At 37.3% G+C, this 18,647-nt stretch overlaps 4 protein-coding genes across 7 annotated transcripts in view; 2 read left to right on the top strand and 2 right to left on the bottom strand.

Moving 5' to 3' along the window:
- Positions 1–5,851, bottom strand: part of LOC139997877 (uncharacterized) — a 42,528-nt gene extending 36,677 nt beyond the window's left edge. The window contains exon 1 of one of the 4 annotated variants that reach the window (XM_072021914.2): positions 3,460–5,851. In XM_072021914.2, coding sequence (XP_071878015.1) covers positions 3,460–3,750 — 291 coding nt within the window. In that variant the 5' untranslated portion in view covers positions 3,751–5,851. The remainder of the gene's footprint in view (positions 1–3,459) is intronic. The other 3 variants (XM_072021910.2, XM_072021909.2, XM_072021915.1) reach the window with 3 other exon arrangements.
- Positions 5,852–11,155: 5,304 nt separating this feature from the next.
- LOC139997931 (uncharacterized) lies at positions 11,156–12,832 on the bottom strand. Its single transcript, XM_072022009.1, has 6 exons — positions 12,591–12,832; positions 12,380–12,510; positions 11,959–12,209; positions 11,738–11,868; positions 11,527–11,668; positions 11,156–11,378 (listed from the first exon to the last, which is right to left on the bottom strand). The coding sequence occupies exons 2-6, from the start codon at positions 12,425–12,427 to the stop codon at positions 11,264–11,266; spliced, it is 687 nt and encodes a 228-aa protein (XP_071878110.1). The 5' UTR covers positions 12,428–12,510; positions 12,591–12,832; the 3' UTR covers positions 11,156–11,263.
- Positions 12,833–14,130: 1,298 nt separating this feature from the next.
- LOC139997932 (uncharacterized) lies at positions 14,131–15,193 on the top strand. The gene is made up of 3 exons (XM_072022010.1): positions 14,131–14,563; positions 14,663–14,740; positions 14,933–15,193. Exons 1-3 carry the CDS (start codon positions 14,388–14,390, stop codon positions 14,988–14,990), a joined length of 312 nt encoding a protein of 103 aa, XP_071878111.1. The 5' UTR covers positions 14,131–14,387; the 3' UTR covers positions 14,991–15,193.
- A 934-nt stretch (positions 15,194–16,127) lies between these two features.
- On the top strand, positions 16,128–18,439 carry Mtdna-helicase (mitochondrial DNA helicase). Its single transcript, XM_072022000.1, has 7 exons — positions 16,128–16,365; positions 16,442–16,674; positions 16,742–17,426; positions 17,509–17,753; positions 17,828–17,928; positions 17,995–18,214; positions 18,285–18,439. The coding sequence occupies exons 1-7, from the start codon at positions 16,128–16,130 to the stop codon at positions 18,423–18,425; spliced, it is 1,863 nt and encodes a 620-aa protein (XP_071878101.1). The 3' UTR covers positions 18,426–18,439.
- The last annotated feature ends 208 nt before the right edge of the window (positions 18,440–18,647 follow it).

Raw genomic sequence — 18,647 nt, 5'->3', positions numbered from 1 at the left:
CACTGCCGAGTGCATCAACAAATATACATCCCTCTCTCGCAGTTATACCAATCGCTAATTCCTATCTCTCCTAGAAATGATTTTTCTCGGTCGTCGGTCATTTTTGTCGCGACACGTCGGTCGCCGACGTGATCATCGTCGTAATTTCAAGACAAGGTCCACGAGACATTTCCTCGCCTGGATCTCCGCGACGAATCTAGAGGTTTCGCGTAAAAATGCGCTCGGTGTCGCCACGTTCGATCGAGGTTAACCATCGTTGTCGATAAATTCCTAGAAAAGTTGCGACGTTATCGTACGAGTGATCGAACGGCACGTAAATCGTCGGCCGATTGTTCCCACCATTCGGGTTATATGTATCCATTTACGCAGGGATACGTATATCCACGTGCATTTGAACGTAATCGTTGGGTGCGTTCGAGCTTTTCACGCTTCGCGACGCGCGTCATATCTGTTTCCTGGGGATCGTAGCCCGTGACTTGGAGCTACCGAAACGGTGAAACGATATTACGAACGATAGCGAGAAGGAAGAGGTTTTTTCGTTGAACGCGAATCGATTCGTTAAGACCTTCTTTTCTCGTCCTGTGCGGCTGGTTTTCTTTATAGTTTCTTTATAGTTGATGCGAAAGAATTGGAAGAAAAAAAGGGAGGGGGAAACGCGAACGGACGTACAGCCTACGATTCGTGGTGTATGCGTTCGAATGTATTATGGTAACTCGCGAACAATAACTCTTCCTCCACTCTCGGCGTTTAATGGCCGTCCATCTATTTAACGTGAAGGAAGAGGAAGTGACTGATGGGTAGATAGGTCGAGCGTTTTGTAACTAATTTCGCGAGTAAATTGTCCGTAACATTGGTTTGGTGCAGTTCAAACGTAACTAAATATAACGACGACGAATCGAGGTTGCCAAACGGAGGAAGCCAATGTTCCTGACAATGCGTAAATCTCTGCGATCGAAACGCGACTGCCCCCATAACCATAGGATAATGCCTTTTTCCTTCTGCCTGGCTGTTTCTCACTAATTATACGCGGAAATAAAAAGAAACGGGGCAAGAGAGGCGTTTGTTAGGGAAAAAAGAAAAACGTTTCTCATCCGACCGTAATCCTGTGTAGATACATCTAACGCATAAGACGCGAGTAACCGCACCGCCACCCACTCGCACATTCGTCCGCGATTCGCTGTGACTCACTGCGAGCTGCGAACTGCGAACTACCAGTGGAAGAGAACAGAGCGACTCGACGCTCGTCCGATACCTACTCGCGGTTCGCGATACGTCCGATATCGAACGCGTTTCCCTCTTCCTCCGTTTATTTTCAAACATGTACCAACGTTCGACCGTTCAAACGTTCAACCGCGTGTTTCTATAAATCATTCTCCGCGTAGAGATGTGCCATGATTGGGCGACGTGCGAGCGAACTACGTAGCCTACGAAAAATAATAACGCAGACACGTTGAAGCGTACGATCGGTGAAGGATTGGAACTTCCGTAACCGCCCACGTGTACACGAGTGAAAAAGTACAAGCGAACGAACAATCGGTTCGGTAACGTTAAACGCGTGAGAGAGTTTCCCTTCGAGCAAACACGATCGTCCACGTACTACATTTTAGCTGGAGTCGAGCGATCTTCGAGCCTAATGTTAATTGCGTTTGTTTTCTACTCGAACATCGAGCAAAATAATCGCTGGAACGATAATCATACGCAGAACTGAAACGAAGGGCGGTGAACCGTGGAAATGGTTCGTCCGGTGCTCGTCGTCGGGATGCCCTTTCTGCCTGACCACGATAATCGTGGATTTCCGTCCGCTTATTATCTTACGCGCGTCACAATACGTTTAGATTGCGTTCCGGTGATGGCTAATTAGAAACGTACAGTCACCCATTCTCTGCACCCGCGACTTTTTGCTCTTTACCACGCTCCGCTCGTTTTTACAGTTTCTTTTCTCCTTGTTTTCTCTGTCTCTGTTTCGAGATCGAACCAATCGTACAATCCGAAGAATATGTACGTTACTGATACGCAGAGGTTGCCGATCAGCGGATATGCGGCAGACCGATCTGTGCACGATCGACGAACGATTGGTTGGTGCAAATTTCGCTTACCAAAACTTGGTATCGATAACGGTACGAAGAACCGGTTTCCTACTGTAGCCAGAACGCGTGTCTATTCTCGTCGTCGCGTAGAAAAAGCGAGGAACGTTTGGCGCTCGAAAGTCAGTCGAAAAAACTGACTTGCTTCCGATCGGTCTTCGTCCCTCTTCGTCTACGACCGAAAAGAAAAAGCTCCCGAATTTTAATTAGCTTCGTATAACTTCGTATAATTATTCTAGTCTTATTCGAGCACCGAACGTTTCGAAACGAAATCGCTAAATGGTGCAACCCGACCCAGACTCGACCGTCGTTTGTCATTTTATTCTTCGATCGCTCGAATTCCTTTGCTTTGGAAGGTGGACGTTACGTTGGAAACGTAAGTAACGCGCAGCTGGAACGTCGCTGAAAAATCTGTTCGTTTGCCGAGAATCTGTACGCGGTACGAACAGGCGAGAACGGTTTGCGATCGAACCGCGTCGAATCGAATGGAATCGAATCTAGGCAAGCTGAGCCAATCCCAACGTAGAAATTAATGAGATAGACTAATTCGCGAAACAAGTCGAACCGTAGGTTTATGTAAATAGAGCAGTGAGACGAAGGTCGAAGCAAAGAGCCGGGTAGGGAGCACTCGTACAGTCATCGAGTTCGTCGGTAAGGTGGAAAGGCGTGCGACGCGTGTCCCAGACGGACGGCGTATCAAAGGATATTTGCCCTGTCAACAACGCGCGCGGCTTTATGTGGAAACACCGCTCTGCGTCTAAAAGGGAAAAACGATTACTCGGGCCAAGATAATAGTAATGGCCGTTATTACTTCGCTCTATTATTTTACGATCTAATGCTGGCTCGGAATCGATACGCTATCTCGTACTCCTTCTCCGACACGATCGATCTGCAAACACGCGTCCACGTATTCTTTTACGAGGCAACGCAGCCTGACGTTCGGTGAAACACAGCAAAAAAACCGTATTCCATGAAAATATCCGATCGCCGTATCCTCATCGCCACAGTTACATCGCGATGTTGTTTTCTTCGTTAATCACAGGCGAGATCAATTCCTCGAGATTCATCCTCGTTTGTTGGCAGTTTTTAACAACGAACGGTTACGATCGTCGTGAGTCGGTCATCGATACCATGACTCATCGTCTCGATGAGATAAGGATCGTTAAGTCCTGCGTTTCTTTCAAACGATCGACGAAGTAGATCCAGGGAAAAAGAGCTACGAAGCGAATTGTAAACGACGCGGGTGATCGAGTAAGAAGCTAGAAAATGATAAAATTGTGAACCGCGTGGTGATGAAAGCAAAGCATAGCAAAGCGAAGCAAAGGGAAGAAACGAAAAGGAAGGGAAAGAAGAGGGGAAAAAATGATCGTCTCACCTGCATCTGCAACCAGGAGTAATCGATATAGGTGGTGGTGGTGGTGGTGGCGGCGGCAGCGGTGACAGCACCAACGACGTTCGAAGCGGAGGAGATCTGCTGCCAGTTATCCTGACCGGTACAACCGAGTACCGGCAATCCGTCGGGTTGACCCCGATCCGGTACTATCTGATCGGCATATTGATAGGGTGGTTGAATCGTCGGCTGTCCGCCGGAAGGCAAACTCGCTGGATGAGGGTGCTGGGCCCCCGAGCCGGCACTGGCGGGCAAGCAGCACACGCTCACGTCCATTCGTGGTGGCGGAGAATCGTAGAAACGTTGCTGCTCCTGCTCTGACTCTAATTCTGACTCTGACTCTGACTCTGACTCTGACTCTGACTCTGACTCTAACTTCGAGACTCTGACTCAAGCTTTGTTTCTTCCTGTGGCTTTGGCTCTGACTCTGGTCCCGGTTCTGGTTCCAGACTGTGTCTGCTCCCGAAGTGGCGACCTACCGAGGATTAACCATCCACCTCGCGATCAACGTCCTTTTTCCACTTCTTATTCGTTCTTTCGCTTCCGACAAACACCAACTATTGTCACGCCACGCTTCCCTCGCTATCAGCCGATTTTCCTTTCTTTCTCTTGAAGACAACGACGTTGATTATTCGGTGCCCTCGACACTATACCGAATCGACGAACCTCTCGCCCTGGCGATCGCGCGGCTTTGCGCCCTGATTCGATCCAACATAGAGAGGAACAGCCACGGGGACAAACCGTCGTGTATGCGCCGCGCCGGTCAAACGCCTTGTTTCTTTCCTCTGTGCTGATTCCTCGCGTCCGATAACGAACAGCCGATCAACGAAACGTTGCGACTCGCTCTTCTCGTTTATCCCGCAACGTTCCGATTTCTCGAAAGAGTTCCTCGTCAGACGTCGTCGACGATGCTTGGAAACTTTTGAAATGCGTTAGCGTCGTTAACCTTGCGTCTTCCTCCTGGACGATCATGCTCCGTGATCTCGGATCGCCTTTCGGTTCACCCTTGATCGCTATACACGCGTGAATCGCGTCTATTCCTACGAAATGCAAACGCAACTCGCACCGCTATTCGAGTCGCATCGGTTCTACATCGAAAACGATCATCCGTTTCTCACTTCTGTCGCGAATCCAACAGTTAGACGATCGTTTCGAGTAATCACACGCAACGTCATTTTTCGCGGTACCCTTGGCGAGATCGTGTCCAGTCTATCGTGTTTCTCGATCAACGTCGACTTCAACGTTCCCAAAGAATCATCTCCTTCGTCCTTGTAACCTTTTTTAATTAAAGACAGCGAAGGTATTAATCTTATTTGATTTGAAAGTAGAGAGCAAAAGCGGCGCGTTCCAGGAGCAACGAGTAATCGTATCGAGTTGTCCAAAGAAATTCCATGTTTTCGCCGATTGTTTCCTTCGAATTAACTAAAAGCAACTAATCCCACTTGCTTTCTTTCTCTTCCTTCTGGTTTCTCCGGTCGTAGGTACGGCCTGACCTTTCGTTCTGCTATCGTGTGGACTATGTTGACGAATCGATTCGACTCGAGTTTCCACAGTTTACTATGTAATATTGCATCATGCTCTCCGAAAGAAACTCAAACGAAAACGACGACCTGCCGCTGCTTTTTTCAACGTTAAAGTACAGCGGCAGGTTTCGCGACGACAGCAAAACATCGAACGGCAGCGCACTCGTGGTTCCTCCACTAACTCTCGCTAATATTCTTGCGATCGTTCGCTGTAACGTATTCACGCTGAAACATCGATCAACACCAGCCTGTTGTCTTTTCCTTCTCGATCGAAATACACCAAAATTTGACGTCACGATCACAATTACGGTTACAGTCACGGTCCCGGTCCCGGTCCCGCTCTCGGTCACGATCACCATACATCAACAGCCGAATCGATCACCCAGGGGTGTCTTCTCACTTTTCGATTTTCCCTTGCTTCCTTCTCAAACCACCTTTTCTCCGTCTTAGTTTTCCGATTCTTCCTATCGCTGTGGCAGCGACACACTCGATCGTTGGTCAAAATTTGAGGAACGTACGATGAACGATCGGACGACAGCGTTGCACGAAACGATAAATAGAGCATCGACGTTGCGAATCGATCGGGCAACGCTCGTAGAGTAAATTTCTACGCTGCTTGTCCCGCGAACCAATCGACTAGCCGAAACTATCGGAGAATTTGCCTCGTGAAAAATTTCACGGTCTCACCGTAAAATCACTGAAATCAAGCGGTTTGATACAAAAGAGTCGACGCAAACCATGAACAAACAGAACGTTGACGAGTCGATTACGGATTATCGACAAGAATGGTCCGATACGGTCGCGCCTTATCAGAAGCACCGTCGACGCATGACAGCCAGCCGCTCGTAGTAAGGGTATGCGCGAACCGCGCAGAAGGAACAGGAAGAGGTGGAGAATGCGATAGAATAGGAGAGGGAAAATCGGCAGGAGGAGGAAATGGAGGTGGAGATGAAGCTGGAGGTGGTAGTAGCGGAGGTGGTGATGGTGGTGGAAATGATGGAGGTGACGGAAGTGGTGGTAACGACAAAGGTGGTGGTAGTTGTGGCGGTGGCGCAGCCGGGGAAGGAGAAAACGGTGAAATGGAGGAATCGAAGGTCGAGCTATGCAATCACCGGAAGGTAGAGGGTAATCTCGAAATGGAACAGTAGGTACCTAGTAGCTCTAAACTATCCGTGTCGAACTTTTCAAAGGAAACGCAACGACGATCGCGTCGACGATGCGGCGTAATAAGACACGCATAGACATGTGTAAACAACGTTCTCTGTTCGGAACGGTACGCATACAGGGTGCTCTCCCTTCGAGTAATATCTCTCTTTGCTCGTGCAATTACAAGAAAAAAGAAAGCTAACGTTGAAAGAGGCCGACAATGAGAATAGGAAAGTCGTAGAATATCGCTGAATGAAACGATCACGGAAGATGCGAATGATAACGAGAAAGATAACGAGAGACCGGGTAACGACGATAACAGCATCAAAAGTGGCAACCTGTAACGCGGTAGAGTGGTGCCAGTGGTGGTGGAGGTGGTGGTGACGCGATGGTGGGTAGTGGTAGCAACAGTAACAACGATGACAACGGAAGGAAGAACAATGGCAGCGGGCAAAACAACGAGCAATGGTTGCGAGACACTAGCGGTGTAACGGATATAATGGTAGCGGTGGTTCCAGCGGGCCGGGAGATAACAACAGAGGTGGAGAAAAGTTTGTAATAGCGAGGAAGATGAGGGTGGCGAACGCAACTGGTGCTCGTGACGCGATCGTGGTGCACCCGTAGCGTTGCATACGCGCATGCGCGGATGCGTGTCGTCAAGGCAACGGTTCCGGAGTAACTGCCCGGTGAACGCAGCCCTCCACAGTCCACAGACCATGCTCCTGGCTCTCTCCTCCTCTCGCTCACGCTCTCTATCTCTACCCCACCCCGCTCCTGCACCAACGTCGCTCGATCTCTGTTTTCCTCGTCAACTCGCTCGCTCGCTCGTTTTCCCTGTTTCTTTACCCTCGTATCAACCTCTCTGCCTTTTGCTTATGACTGGCTCACGCCCAAAGCGCGACTGATCCCAGCTGTCTAGCTTAGCTCACTGACTCTCTACACTCTACATCCTTACACGTAACCGCCCTCTTTGCTGTTTCGCGTTTTCTCTCATTCTTCGGTTTGCGCAAAAAATCGCGCGCGCTCTCGTTCTCCGTGTCACCTTGATCAAACGGCACGATTTATTACTAAGAAGTAGCGGAAAACTTCTACTTTCAACGATTTTGATAGTCCTTATCTCGGCGATGACGCGTCGAGACGTTTGATTATGATATATATATATATATATATATATATAGTATTCTGCTGATCGTAGTTGATATTTTCGTACGGATTTGATATCGTGACGCTTGCGTTTAATCGCCGATACCTATATAAATTCTGATTCTTCAGCCTGATTCTTCGTCAAGGATCTCCGTGTCTTGTTCGAACCCGACTTCGATTTCAAAGTTGGGACAATGCTAGGTCTTTAAGTCGACGCGGATACATGACAAAGAAATTGTTCTTTTATTTGTTCGAGTCCCGTTGTGCTGGTAGTCGCGCGATCCTTCGTCGTCTCCATCTCCTTCTCTCGATCTTCCTCGTTAGAGAACGGGAACGGCCATAGCCATTCCGCCAACGCTCGTCTGACGTCATCGTATTACGACTACTAACGTGTCTCGACGCGACGCGTCGTGTCTCGTCTCTACGTCGTCTTTCGTGTATTATCCGTCGCCCGTAAATACACGGATAATAGATAATCTCCGCCAAACACCACTCTGCAAAAAATACATATGATTCCGAGTCTGATGAATTTCACAACGAATAAAGATGAGAAACGTTCTTTTCCTATCGACCGACCTGATCCATTCGTTTCTTGGAGAAAAGAATATCTATGTACCGACATTTTCGACAATAAAAATTATCGATCGGTTGGGGGTAATGAAGAAAAATGTCGTATGTTCGACCGGTAAACTTGCAAATCCATCGATTTTGATGAAGAGGACAAGGCGAGATATGTCTGTAGGTGATACTTATATGCAACAACAGGCATCTCGAATCTCTCCCCTCCCACGGAACCAGAGATTCCCTTTCTCTTTAGATTGTGAAACGATTTTCTATCGTGGCGCTTTAGCTTTGCGGATTTATTATATATGCAACGGGTTACGCAAATTACGACAAAGTGCAAATATTTCACATGACCTGCACCTGCATGACTCCCCTTTCTACGCGCGATCATTTAAACCGACCAGACACGTGAATCACAACCGGGAACCGCGTCTCTTCTGTATCGTAATTCCTTCGTTTTTAAGTCACAACAACTAGGTAATGTACGAAATCAAACATTCGGTTCGGCTCAACCAACGTGCGACAGAATCTTACCGAATTAAATTTCTCCTTGCTTTTTTTTCGATAATGTCTGCGTTATTTTTCTTGTATATAATACGTATATGTCAGAGATCTGTGTATATGTAATCTTGTTAATCGCAAATTAACTTCCGTCCCGTTGTTCGTGTTTCATCCCGTTCTTCGTTCTTTCTTTGATCCTCGGCGAATCACATAAGTATTTATACACTAGTTGGTGAAACACGTGAACTCTACACGAAACGAGCAAGTAAATGGATCGCAGATATGTAAGATAACAAAAGTATAATTTTTGCGTAGAAATATGTTTCGATGACCTTTCCACGATCTTTCTATTCTATTCAATTGCTCCGATCTTCCAACAAATCATAACGATTCACAGCCATCGTTACATGAGTCTGGTATAGTTTTGTCGAAGACAAACTAGCGAGATCCTGTCGAAATAGCTGTTGAAAACGACAAAGTACTTGAGTAAGTGAGTATGTAAGTACGTGTATACTTGCTTACGGAGTAAGAAATGTGGCAGCAGGAGAAAAGAAAATGTGGTAGGATGAAGGAACGAGCGAGTCGAGAGTCTGGAGTCAAGGGTCAGTCCGCAGGATCATGGAAGCGGCTACGTACTACGTATATTTATACATGTAAGTATGTACATATACATACAGCTAGAATTCGTATTGCATCACAGACAAGACCCCCTACTATCAGGACGGAAGCGACGCTACTTATGAATGGGAGTACTCGCCCATTGGTCGCCTTCGATAGCCAATGGCTGGCTATACGCGCGGCCCTCTTTGCGCGATTCCCCGTGGATTTCTGAAACTTCTCGGTCAGATTAACGCGTATCAAGCGACTACCGATAAACGTTTCGATTCATTGACCCTCACCTATAACGTCTTACGATTTATATCGAAATCTCGAAAGACGATTTTTCTTACTTCCTTGGATAAATATTTTCCACGTTTCTTCGGAAAAACATCTTTCTTTCCTTTCCGATTATCGTATTTGCTGAGACGCTCGATGACAACGTTATCCATTGCCGCGCGATCATGTATTTAGCTTCTGGTAATTAACCGTACCCTTACTGCTAGAAAAATAACAGTTAGTTATTGTAATATAATCGCTGTATTCCTTATTGCTTGTATCGAGTATTGTAAGCTATAAATCTACGCTGTTTCTTATGGTAAATGTAATTAATTAACGTAAATAACGTATGACAAAAAAATCTGATACAATTATCTATATTCTGCCATTTAGTCCTTACCATGTATTAAAGATTTCCTATCAGGTGCTTAACCTCTTGCGAACAAACGAAAAAATCCTAATTTTAGCGATAAATTTTTAAGTGGAAAAATCCTCCAATATTACAGATCGAATATATTTAAAAATGTATCATTTTTTTCTTCAACTTCATAACGCAAATGTATTGCCACTTATAAACCGTACATATGAGAAAGAATTAGTACTAACAGTAAGGATAAAGACGAGATTTCAATTCGTTTATTCGATCGGTCTGATAGAGTATATATACTATTATTATATGTAATAATCAGCTATATTCTATGCGTTTCACAATAAGAATGGATAAATATCGTAGATTCGATAATCACTTTACTATTGTTCGTTTCTGCAACTATGCTGATCATATTGGAATTGCCATTTATTATGACGTAACCGTCAAATGATTTCATACTAGATAGTTAAATTAGTTCTTGTACTTATCTTTCGTCCTATTTATATCCATTGTCTCGATATGCAAAAGCAACCTACAAAATTTCCACCTACAGGCGTGGAAAGCGTGATATCCACACTTTATGCCAGGTAATGTTATATTATATATATATACTGAATATACTATATACTATATTATACTGAATATAATATATATATATATTGTATGTGTTCAATAATCGTCTTCTGGCATAAAAAAACAACAAACATGTTTTACCTACATTTATCGGGATAATCCAAATAAAATTCATCATCCGTTACTTATTCTCTTTAATTTCTTTATGCTGTCGGGAAAGATGAAGTTTGATAATAGAACAGAAAGCTATAACTGAATGACAGGTAGTACATGTATAATATGTACATAATATATGTATGTGTACATTCAAGTGTCAGAATATCGTTTTCTTCCGAACCGTAAATATTGCGATCTTTTAAGCTAAAATTCATAACAAATGAATAATTCTAGCTGGAAATACGAACATGTTAAAATTAAAATATTCATATATGTATATATATATTTTTATATATATGTATGCAACAATGCGCTGACAGAGGTATTAATACACTATAATGGAAAGGAAAAGGAACTTATGCATGCAGGAAAGTGTAAATGTGATAGGTTTGGTGTCAGTCATTGTCGATAAAAAAAGTAGTAACATCGCGGACAAAAGACTAGTAAATATTGTACTATCAAATCTAGTAACATTAAATGTAAAGAAAGATATCAACAATAATTTACCAAAGAGATAAGAAAATTATCACGAAATTGTATTGTTGCGGCCTCCAGAAATGCGCATGAAACACTTTTTTACTTTCATTAAATTAAGTACATACTTATATTTATACATAGTACTGTTCACATAATATCATATTTCAAGTATATCTCTATAGCAGATACTATCACATTTTAAACTTGCAATGTCTTATTCGATTCTCCATATAATCGCTCCACATTGTTTTAATAAATTGTAAGTATTTATTTCAATCTTATACATCACTTTTCAATACCCAAAAAAGGAAAGCGTGCATGATATATTTAAAAAATACCAGCATTTTAAGAATTTCAACATCTATAATTTTATTGCTATCTTTATTACTATCAAAATTTCTTATTATGCGACAATTGGCCATAACCATATGTATTCGAAAATACGGTTCAATTCTTGGCTTCAATTCCACGTTTCTTTCTCATCGAATTCTGTTTCAGGAACTGCTGATTTTTGTGGAAACTTCGTCTGTTGCCTTCGAACTGGCTCTCTCCTTGCGTTATTTGTGGAGAGATAACTGTAAACGAAATTATATTCCATAAAATGAAACAGTTATTTTTTTATAAAATTGAAGAGAAGTTTATGCATATAGAACCTAAATTTAATAGCTACTAAACAAAGCAAGTTTGATTTTTCTATAGAATTGCCAAAAAATTAATTTATACTTTTGAATATCGCTATACTGGCTCTTCATTTGTTGTTCTCTATGCTGCATCCATAAGTCATCATATGTTACACGCTTCTTTCCTTGTTGCTCATTTGTTGACTCTTCTTGTAAATTACCACTTATATCACCGAATTCATTTGCTTGAATCATAATTTATAAATTTAATTTAACCATCAAAAGATTATCAATTATTCCCTTAACAAACTTACGATAGCTCTCAAATTGGGTATCAATATTATCCCAAACTGATTCTTCTTCCTGTAAATTATCAGTGGAAGATACAAGATATTTACTCTGCTGTTCTTGTCGATTAATATTATCAGCTTGGTGTAATTGCCTCCTAAATACAGTTTATATAACTAGTTTTACTGACCTATTATAAGAAGCCAATATATTATATAATTCTACACAAAACAAAAAAAGGCAACACCTTGTTAATGGTTCCGTGGTACCAAATGCTTTTTGATAACATTTTGGTGTATAAAATAGTTTTCCAACTAAGGACATTGTTACACCTACAACAGCTGTTATAACAGGTTTTAGCATTCCTTGTGTCTTAGGAATCAGCATATGTGCTGCTGCTGCAGATATAATTCCATAAGGAAGTGCAGCGTTATATAAAGCCTCTGTTCTCATACAGTCTCGAAAAATTCGCAATGATTCTGGTGTAGCGTTAGGAATCTACAATTTATAAGTAAATATTTATCCTGACTTATATAAAAATTATTAAATTTCTTCTAATACAATGTAATATTATCATAAATATTATTTTTAAATAGCAACTAGAAATATAGAATAATGATTAGGTATAATGATTAATAGCTACGTAGTTTTTAAACTTAAGTACTTACCAATTCTTGCAATATTTTTAAATCTTCCTTCTCGTTTCGTCGAGACATTGCTATAACTTATGCCGAACTACGTATCATTAATAAAATTAATAAATTATTTGTATACTTTCCGTATAACCTAACTGAAGAGTCTAAAAATCATATCCAATGAAGTAAATGAGTAACTAGGGAAAAGCTTTTATATATTATGTTAACATTAATGACTGATCGCCTGTCCAACAATAGTTGATGTTATTTAATACAATAAGATAACAATAGACTACTTTCAAACATTATACACCATTCCTTACATACGGTTTTGTTTAACTGCATGGGTAATATTTTTCCGGCAAATTAAGCACAACGTGCTTTGACCATTTTAGTATATCATAAGTAGCGGGTAATTTTAAATGATACTCTCCCAAATTCACTAAACGAACATAACAATCTGATGTTTAAAGAAAATATGTATGGAAGTGCATTTAAATTATAATAACTGCTTACTAATATCAGAAAGGAAATTTCCTATAATAAAGAAAATTTCCGTTAATATCTATGTATATACCTAATTCTAAATATCTAAAATTCATTATTTAACTTGTTTACCTAATAATAGTCAGTTTTTATATTTTCTTTATCTATGGCAAGTTAACTGATTAGTTTAATAACGTCAAAACTGAAAAATAAACACTTAATAAAAATAATTATGTACATGAACATTTAGTTATTTAATTAAAAGTCATGGTTCTTTTTGTAATATATTTATTTTCATTGCTTCTATTTTAAAAATATGTCATTTGTTAGAAAATTCGAACATAATCAAGATACATAAATGTAATTTGAAATCTGTCTATCGATTTTTTCTTCTATGACAAAAAGAATTACAAAGACATCTGGAATATTACTTTGTATTTTATATAAACCTTTTCCTAAATGTAATATTTTTAAATCAAATGTCTTTGATTATTTTTTATTTATTTATTTCGGCCTCGCCGGCTGTGAAATGGACTTGGTTTATATTATACTAATTCACGCATTCCATATTCCACTTCTTCCTTCAACACCCCAGCCTTCTCTCTTTTTATAAAATTTTCTTTTTCTTTTTATCTCTTCTACTCTAAGTAGAAATTCATTTCTTTTTCTAATTAAATACTTTGATATATTTCTAAAAGCAAAGAACAGCTAAATATATTTTTTAAATGCTAAATAATGTTACCACATAATGAGTACACATTTATCATCATTTATATCTGAATATGAATAAATCTGAATATTAAAAATTGAGTCTACAATGAAATTAGAAATTCTACTTTAATTTTAAACTTTATCATTTTTAAACACATTTATTTCTTTGACAATTCAAATATGTATCTATAATATGCATTGCATAAAGCACTTTATTTACATCCAAGTGTTAATTTAATAAGTATGGAAACTTACATTACATTGCAACTTGCTATAAGAATATTCCATATGCTTTGTTCTATTCACATATAATAAATATTAGTTTAATATAATTATGAATGTAAAAATAATTTTTTTATAATATATGTTAAAAAATAATATATTGAATTAATATTAAAAATTAATAACTAAATGATAATATAATTGCTAAAAATATATTTTTCATCATTCACACAAGAAATCCATAACTTGTACAGAAACCACATTTTTAAATATTTAATTAGATTATTATAATTGATAATTTGTATATAAATTTTTCTTATAGTCTATCCTGTAAAGTAATATTTTTATGATTTTATTTAAATTGACTATTGTTTTCCATTTATTTTCAGATGCACAAATACTAAATATCTGTTATATTCCATGTGCATACATATATATGGTTCAAGTACATGATTTATAAGGAATTTTGTCTTACAAATTTTCCATTCTTACTTATGAACAAGATGAAAATATATATCATGACGTATCTTGTAGTCATAACTTTAGTAGGGGGGGTGGTGCTAACAAGGCTCTAACATTCACTATAAAAGTTCTTGCTCAAAATACGAAGGTGTTGTTGAAAATGTTGTGTAACAGTGAAACTGATCGAAGCTCCAAAACTTCTCAAATATTGTACTTATCATTGTTTTTATTTTGTATATCTATACAGTTAACGTCATGTGTGTCCGATACAAGTTATAATGCAACAACTACTATGTTAACGAATAATACATCAAATAATTCAGTTGGTGATGACTTGTAAGAATATTTTATGTATAATATTAAAAATTCTTTGCATGTATTTATACTTATTTATTTAGTTTTTACTTATTCTCTTTTTTTATTCTTATACCACAGATATGTCATAAAAGCAATGGTATATGAAATTGGTATATTAACAGATGCAGATAATGCAACTAACGACACTACTGAAAGGTAATATCAAAATGTATACCAGTAGTTCTTAATCTTAAAAGGTCTGAATTAACACCTTAAACCTTGAAAAATGATACAAAACAAGATTACCCTGTTATATTAATTTTAAATTTAATACTATATATCATACATTAATTCTTCTTTTTATTTAACCTACAAACATGCATTCATATTATTTTGTTTTATTCATAGGCAAGAAGTTAAACTCTCATTTTATAACTCTCCTATAGAGGACAATGGATCATCATAGAAGAATATTATCTATCATTGATATAAGTTATCTATTGTTATCTATTGTTCATGTATTTTAAAAGTTTAATCTGATATTACATCAACATTTGAATGAAATTTATATCAAAGAATGTAATTGTTGCAGGAAAATTTAATTATTAATAAAGTTTTACTTTAATATATGTAATGAAGTATAAGAAATAAATACTTTTAAAAAGATTACATTTTAATTGTAATTGATTTCACATGTAACATATTTTTCTTTGTTTGATTTAGTATAAGATATTTGAAAAGAAACTAATACCTTAATTCATAAATGTAAAACAAACTTTCTCCTCTTATATCATAGAATTCTATACACCATTACGCGTATTTCATTGTAATAAACAATTTAATATTAAAGAAATACAATAAGCTTTTACATTCCTAATAGCATATTCAGTAAAACAATATTCTACCACAGAATCAAGTATTTATAAGAAATACACTCGTTGTAATTAGCTAAATATGATTTAGTATTATTTAAGAATGAAATGAAGGCACAAATGTACGCACGCGTAGAAACATACCTCCCCACACACGCACGCACACGCACACATAAAAGAAACTAAAGTATTTCAAATATCAAATTAAGTATTTCAGATATTAACACGTAATGCATATCCTAATACGAGTTATATTTAAATACATTTATCTGTTGATGATCATCATACAATGATAAACAAAATTTACACATTTCGTTATTTGCCCATTAGATGTCTCTGCATGCTTCAGTAAGCACGTGTATTGTACATTGTCTTGAAATAATATTTGTGTGCTATGTAATATTTAGAAAATATTACATATTTTCTCTCTCTCTTTCTCTCTCTTTCTCTTTCTCTCTCTTTCTCTTTCTCTCTCTGTCTCTTATTATCAAAGTTTACGTTTATATTATTCAAATGATAAAGAAATTTCACACATTTTTTACAATCAAAATTTCAAATTATAAATTTTTATTAATATTGACAATTACGTAAAATAATTTGAATGATTAATCTTGTTCTTGACAAATATAAATTATAAATTTTATGCACAGATGGACGTAATACAAAAAGCAACTAGTTAATATAAGTCTTACTTTTTATCGAGGAAAATACTTAGTAAGTAGTTAGTTAAAATGTTTAAATTATTGTGTACTTGTGTTAGAAAAATACAATGTATTAAATATTACAATAAGCAAGATTTACATATAAACAGCGGAGATTCTTTATTGAATATGTCTGTATCACATTTAAAGCACTTTCTCAAGCAACAATGTTCAAATATTATAGAAGGATACACATGCATTATAACAGACTGTCCTATATGTAACGATATAAAAAGAAAGTCAAAGCTTTATGTAAATAAAACAACAGGTATGTGAATTTTAAAGTTATAAAACTAATTTTGTGGTAAAATTCCAAGTAAGTAGTTAACAAATTTTTCTCATAGGTCTTTTTATATGTGAAAAGTGTAAATCTATGGGTTCTTGGGATATATTGGAGAGACTTTTATCAATACAAAAGTCAGATGAAAAGCTCAATGAATTTAATATGTTAAAAGATAGATGTTGTGTAAAAGAAAATTTTCAACAGACTTGGAAAAATATAACAAATGATTGCCAAACCATTAAGGATTTATCTGCTGAAGAATATGAAACTGTTCTCGACTATTTTTCATTTCCTGTAATAAAATAAAATAAATTATCAAATATTCCTAGTTATAACGATATTGTAAATAACTTTTTTGTAGAACGTTTCACAAGAAGCCCTGTCTCAGCTAAAATGTTTCTACAACAAGACCAGCAATGTATTATATTTTCCATTAGTAGGTCTAAACAATTCTATCGTTGGATATAAATCACTTTCAACCAATCCACAAAAAGAAGAAACATTTCCTGCCTCTGGTGTTAGTGGATGTATAGAATACAAACAATACCATAGTAAAAATGATAATAGTGCTGTAGTCGTAGGAACGTTAGATGATTTGCTAGCTTTAATATCAAAGAAATCTGCAAGTTTAATTATATGTCTTCCATATAATTTAAGGAATCTACCTCAACAATTATTACCATACATGGAATCTTTTAAAAAATTAATTTTATGGTTTGGAAATGATGAAACAAGTTGGTACACTGCTAAACAGTTTGCAAAAAAATTTAATGAAAAGCGATGTTATTTCATTAGGCCAACAGACTCACAACCTCGACCAAAATTAGCTGCCGAAATGAATTATAATCTCAACAATATTCTTCAAAATGCTCAACCTCTATGGCACAAAAGTATAATTACCTTTCAAGAGCTTAAAGAAGAAATTTTAAGCGATTTGCAAAACAATGATAAAGTACAAGGAGTAAAATGGAAGCGATATCCAACTTTAAATCGTATATTGAAAGGTCATAGAAGAGGTGAATTCACTGTATTGACTGGTCCAACTGGTAATACATGTATAATGTAATATTTATAAATCCAATCTTTACTGTAATATTTTTGTATAAGTGAATGTTTTGTTCCTATCAGGATGTGGTAAGACAACCTTTATGAGCGAATATTCCTTAGATTTGGCAATGCAAGGTGTTAATACTTTATGGGGCAGTTTCGAAATAAGAAATGCACGATTAGCAAGAACAATGCTACAACAAATGGCAGAAGTACCTTTAGATGAAAACCTCAACAATTTTGATTTATATGCAAATGCGTTTGAAAAGTTACCAATTTATTTTATGACATTTCATGGTCAACAAAACATCAAAGTAGTAATGGATGTGAGTATAAATATAATTGTACAAATTGATTTTCTTTATGTAAATTGGAAATTACGATATTTCTTTTATTATAGGCAGTTGAACATGCAACATACATACACGACATAGCCCATGTCATAATTGATAACGTTCAGTTTATGATGGAAACAAGTACTGATTCGAAATACATGGATAGGTATTATGGAATAATTCATTTAAGACATGTTCTTCATTCATTTAAAATAATAAGGTTGTACTCTAGGTTTTGGAAACAAGATGAAATAGTAGCGAAATTTAGAAATTTCGCTACCATGTACAATTGTCATGTAACCATGATAATACATCCGCGAAAAGAACGTTCCGACGAAGAATTAACAACTTCATCGATTTTTGGAAGTGCAAAAGTGAGTCAAGAGGCAGATAACGTGCTTATTATTCAAGATAATAGACTCACCAGTCTTCGAGGCAAAAAATATTTGCAAGTATGTATATAAAGGCAAAATATGTATAACAAAGAAAATTAATTATCTAAAGATGTACATATATTTGTAGATAGCTAAAAATAGATATAGCGGTGATTTAGGTGTTATGATATTAGATTTTGATAAATCAAAGCTTAGTTATACATCAAAATTAAAAGGTAAGGAAAAAAGTAATGAAACAAGTAATGAAAAAAGTAATGAGAAAAAGTAATGAAAAATAGAATATCTGTCAACAAAGAGAACAATAAATAAAGATTATTTTGGAAGATGTTTTTGTGTATATGTTTATCAAACATTGGCGTTTGATTTAGTATATCCTTTGAAAATGTTTTTATTATTTTTAATTATATAGCAAAATTATTAAAGAGAAAATTGTGGGTTTTAATATGGTCAGAAATAAACTCTACTGCAAATAAGTTTCTTGGGTTACGAG

Source organism: Bombus fervidus, chromosome 2 (genome assembly GCF_041682495.2).
Source record: "Bombus fervidus isolate BK054 chromosome 2, iyBomFerv1, whole genome shotgun sequence".
Taxonomy (NCBI): Eukaryota; Metazoa; Arthropoda; class Insecta; order Hymenoptera; family Apidae; genus Bombus; species Bombus fervidus.
Note: the sequence above shows the minus strand (reverse complement) of the source record. Positions and strands in the feature narration are given on the sequence as shown.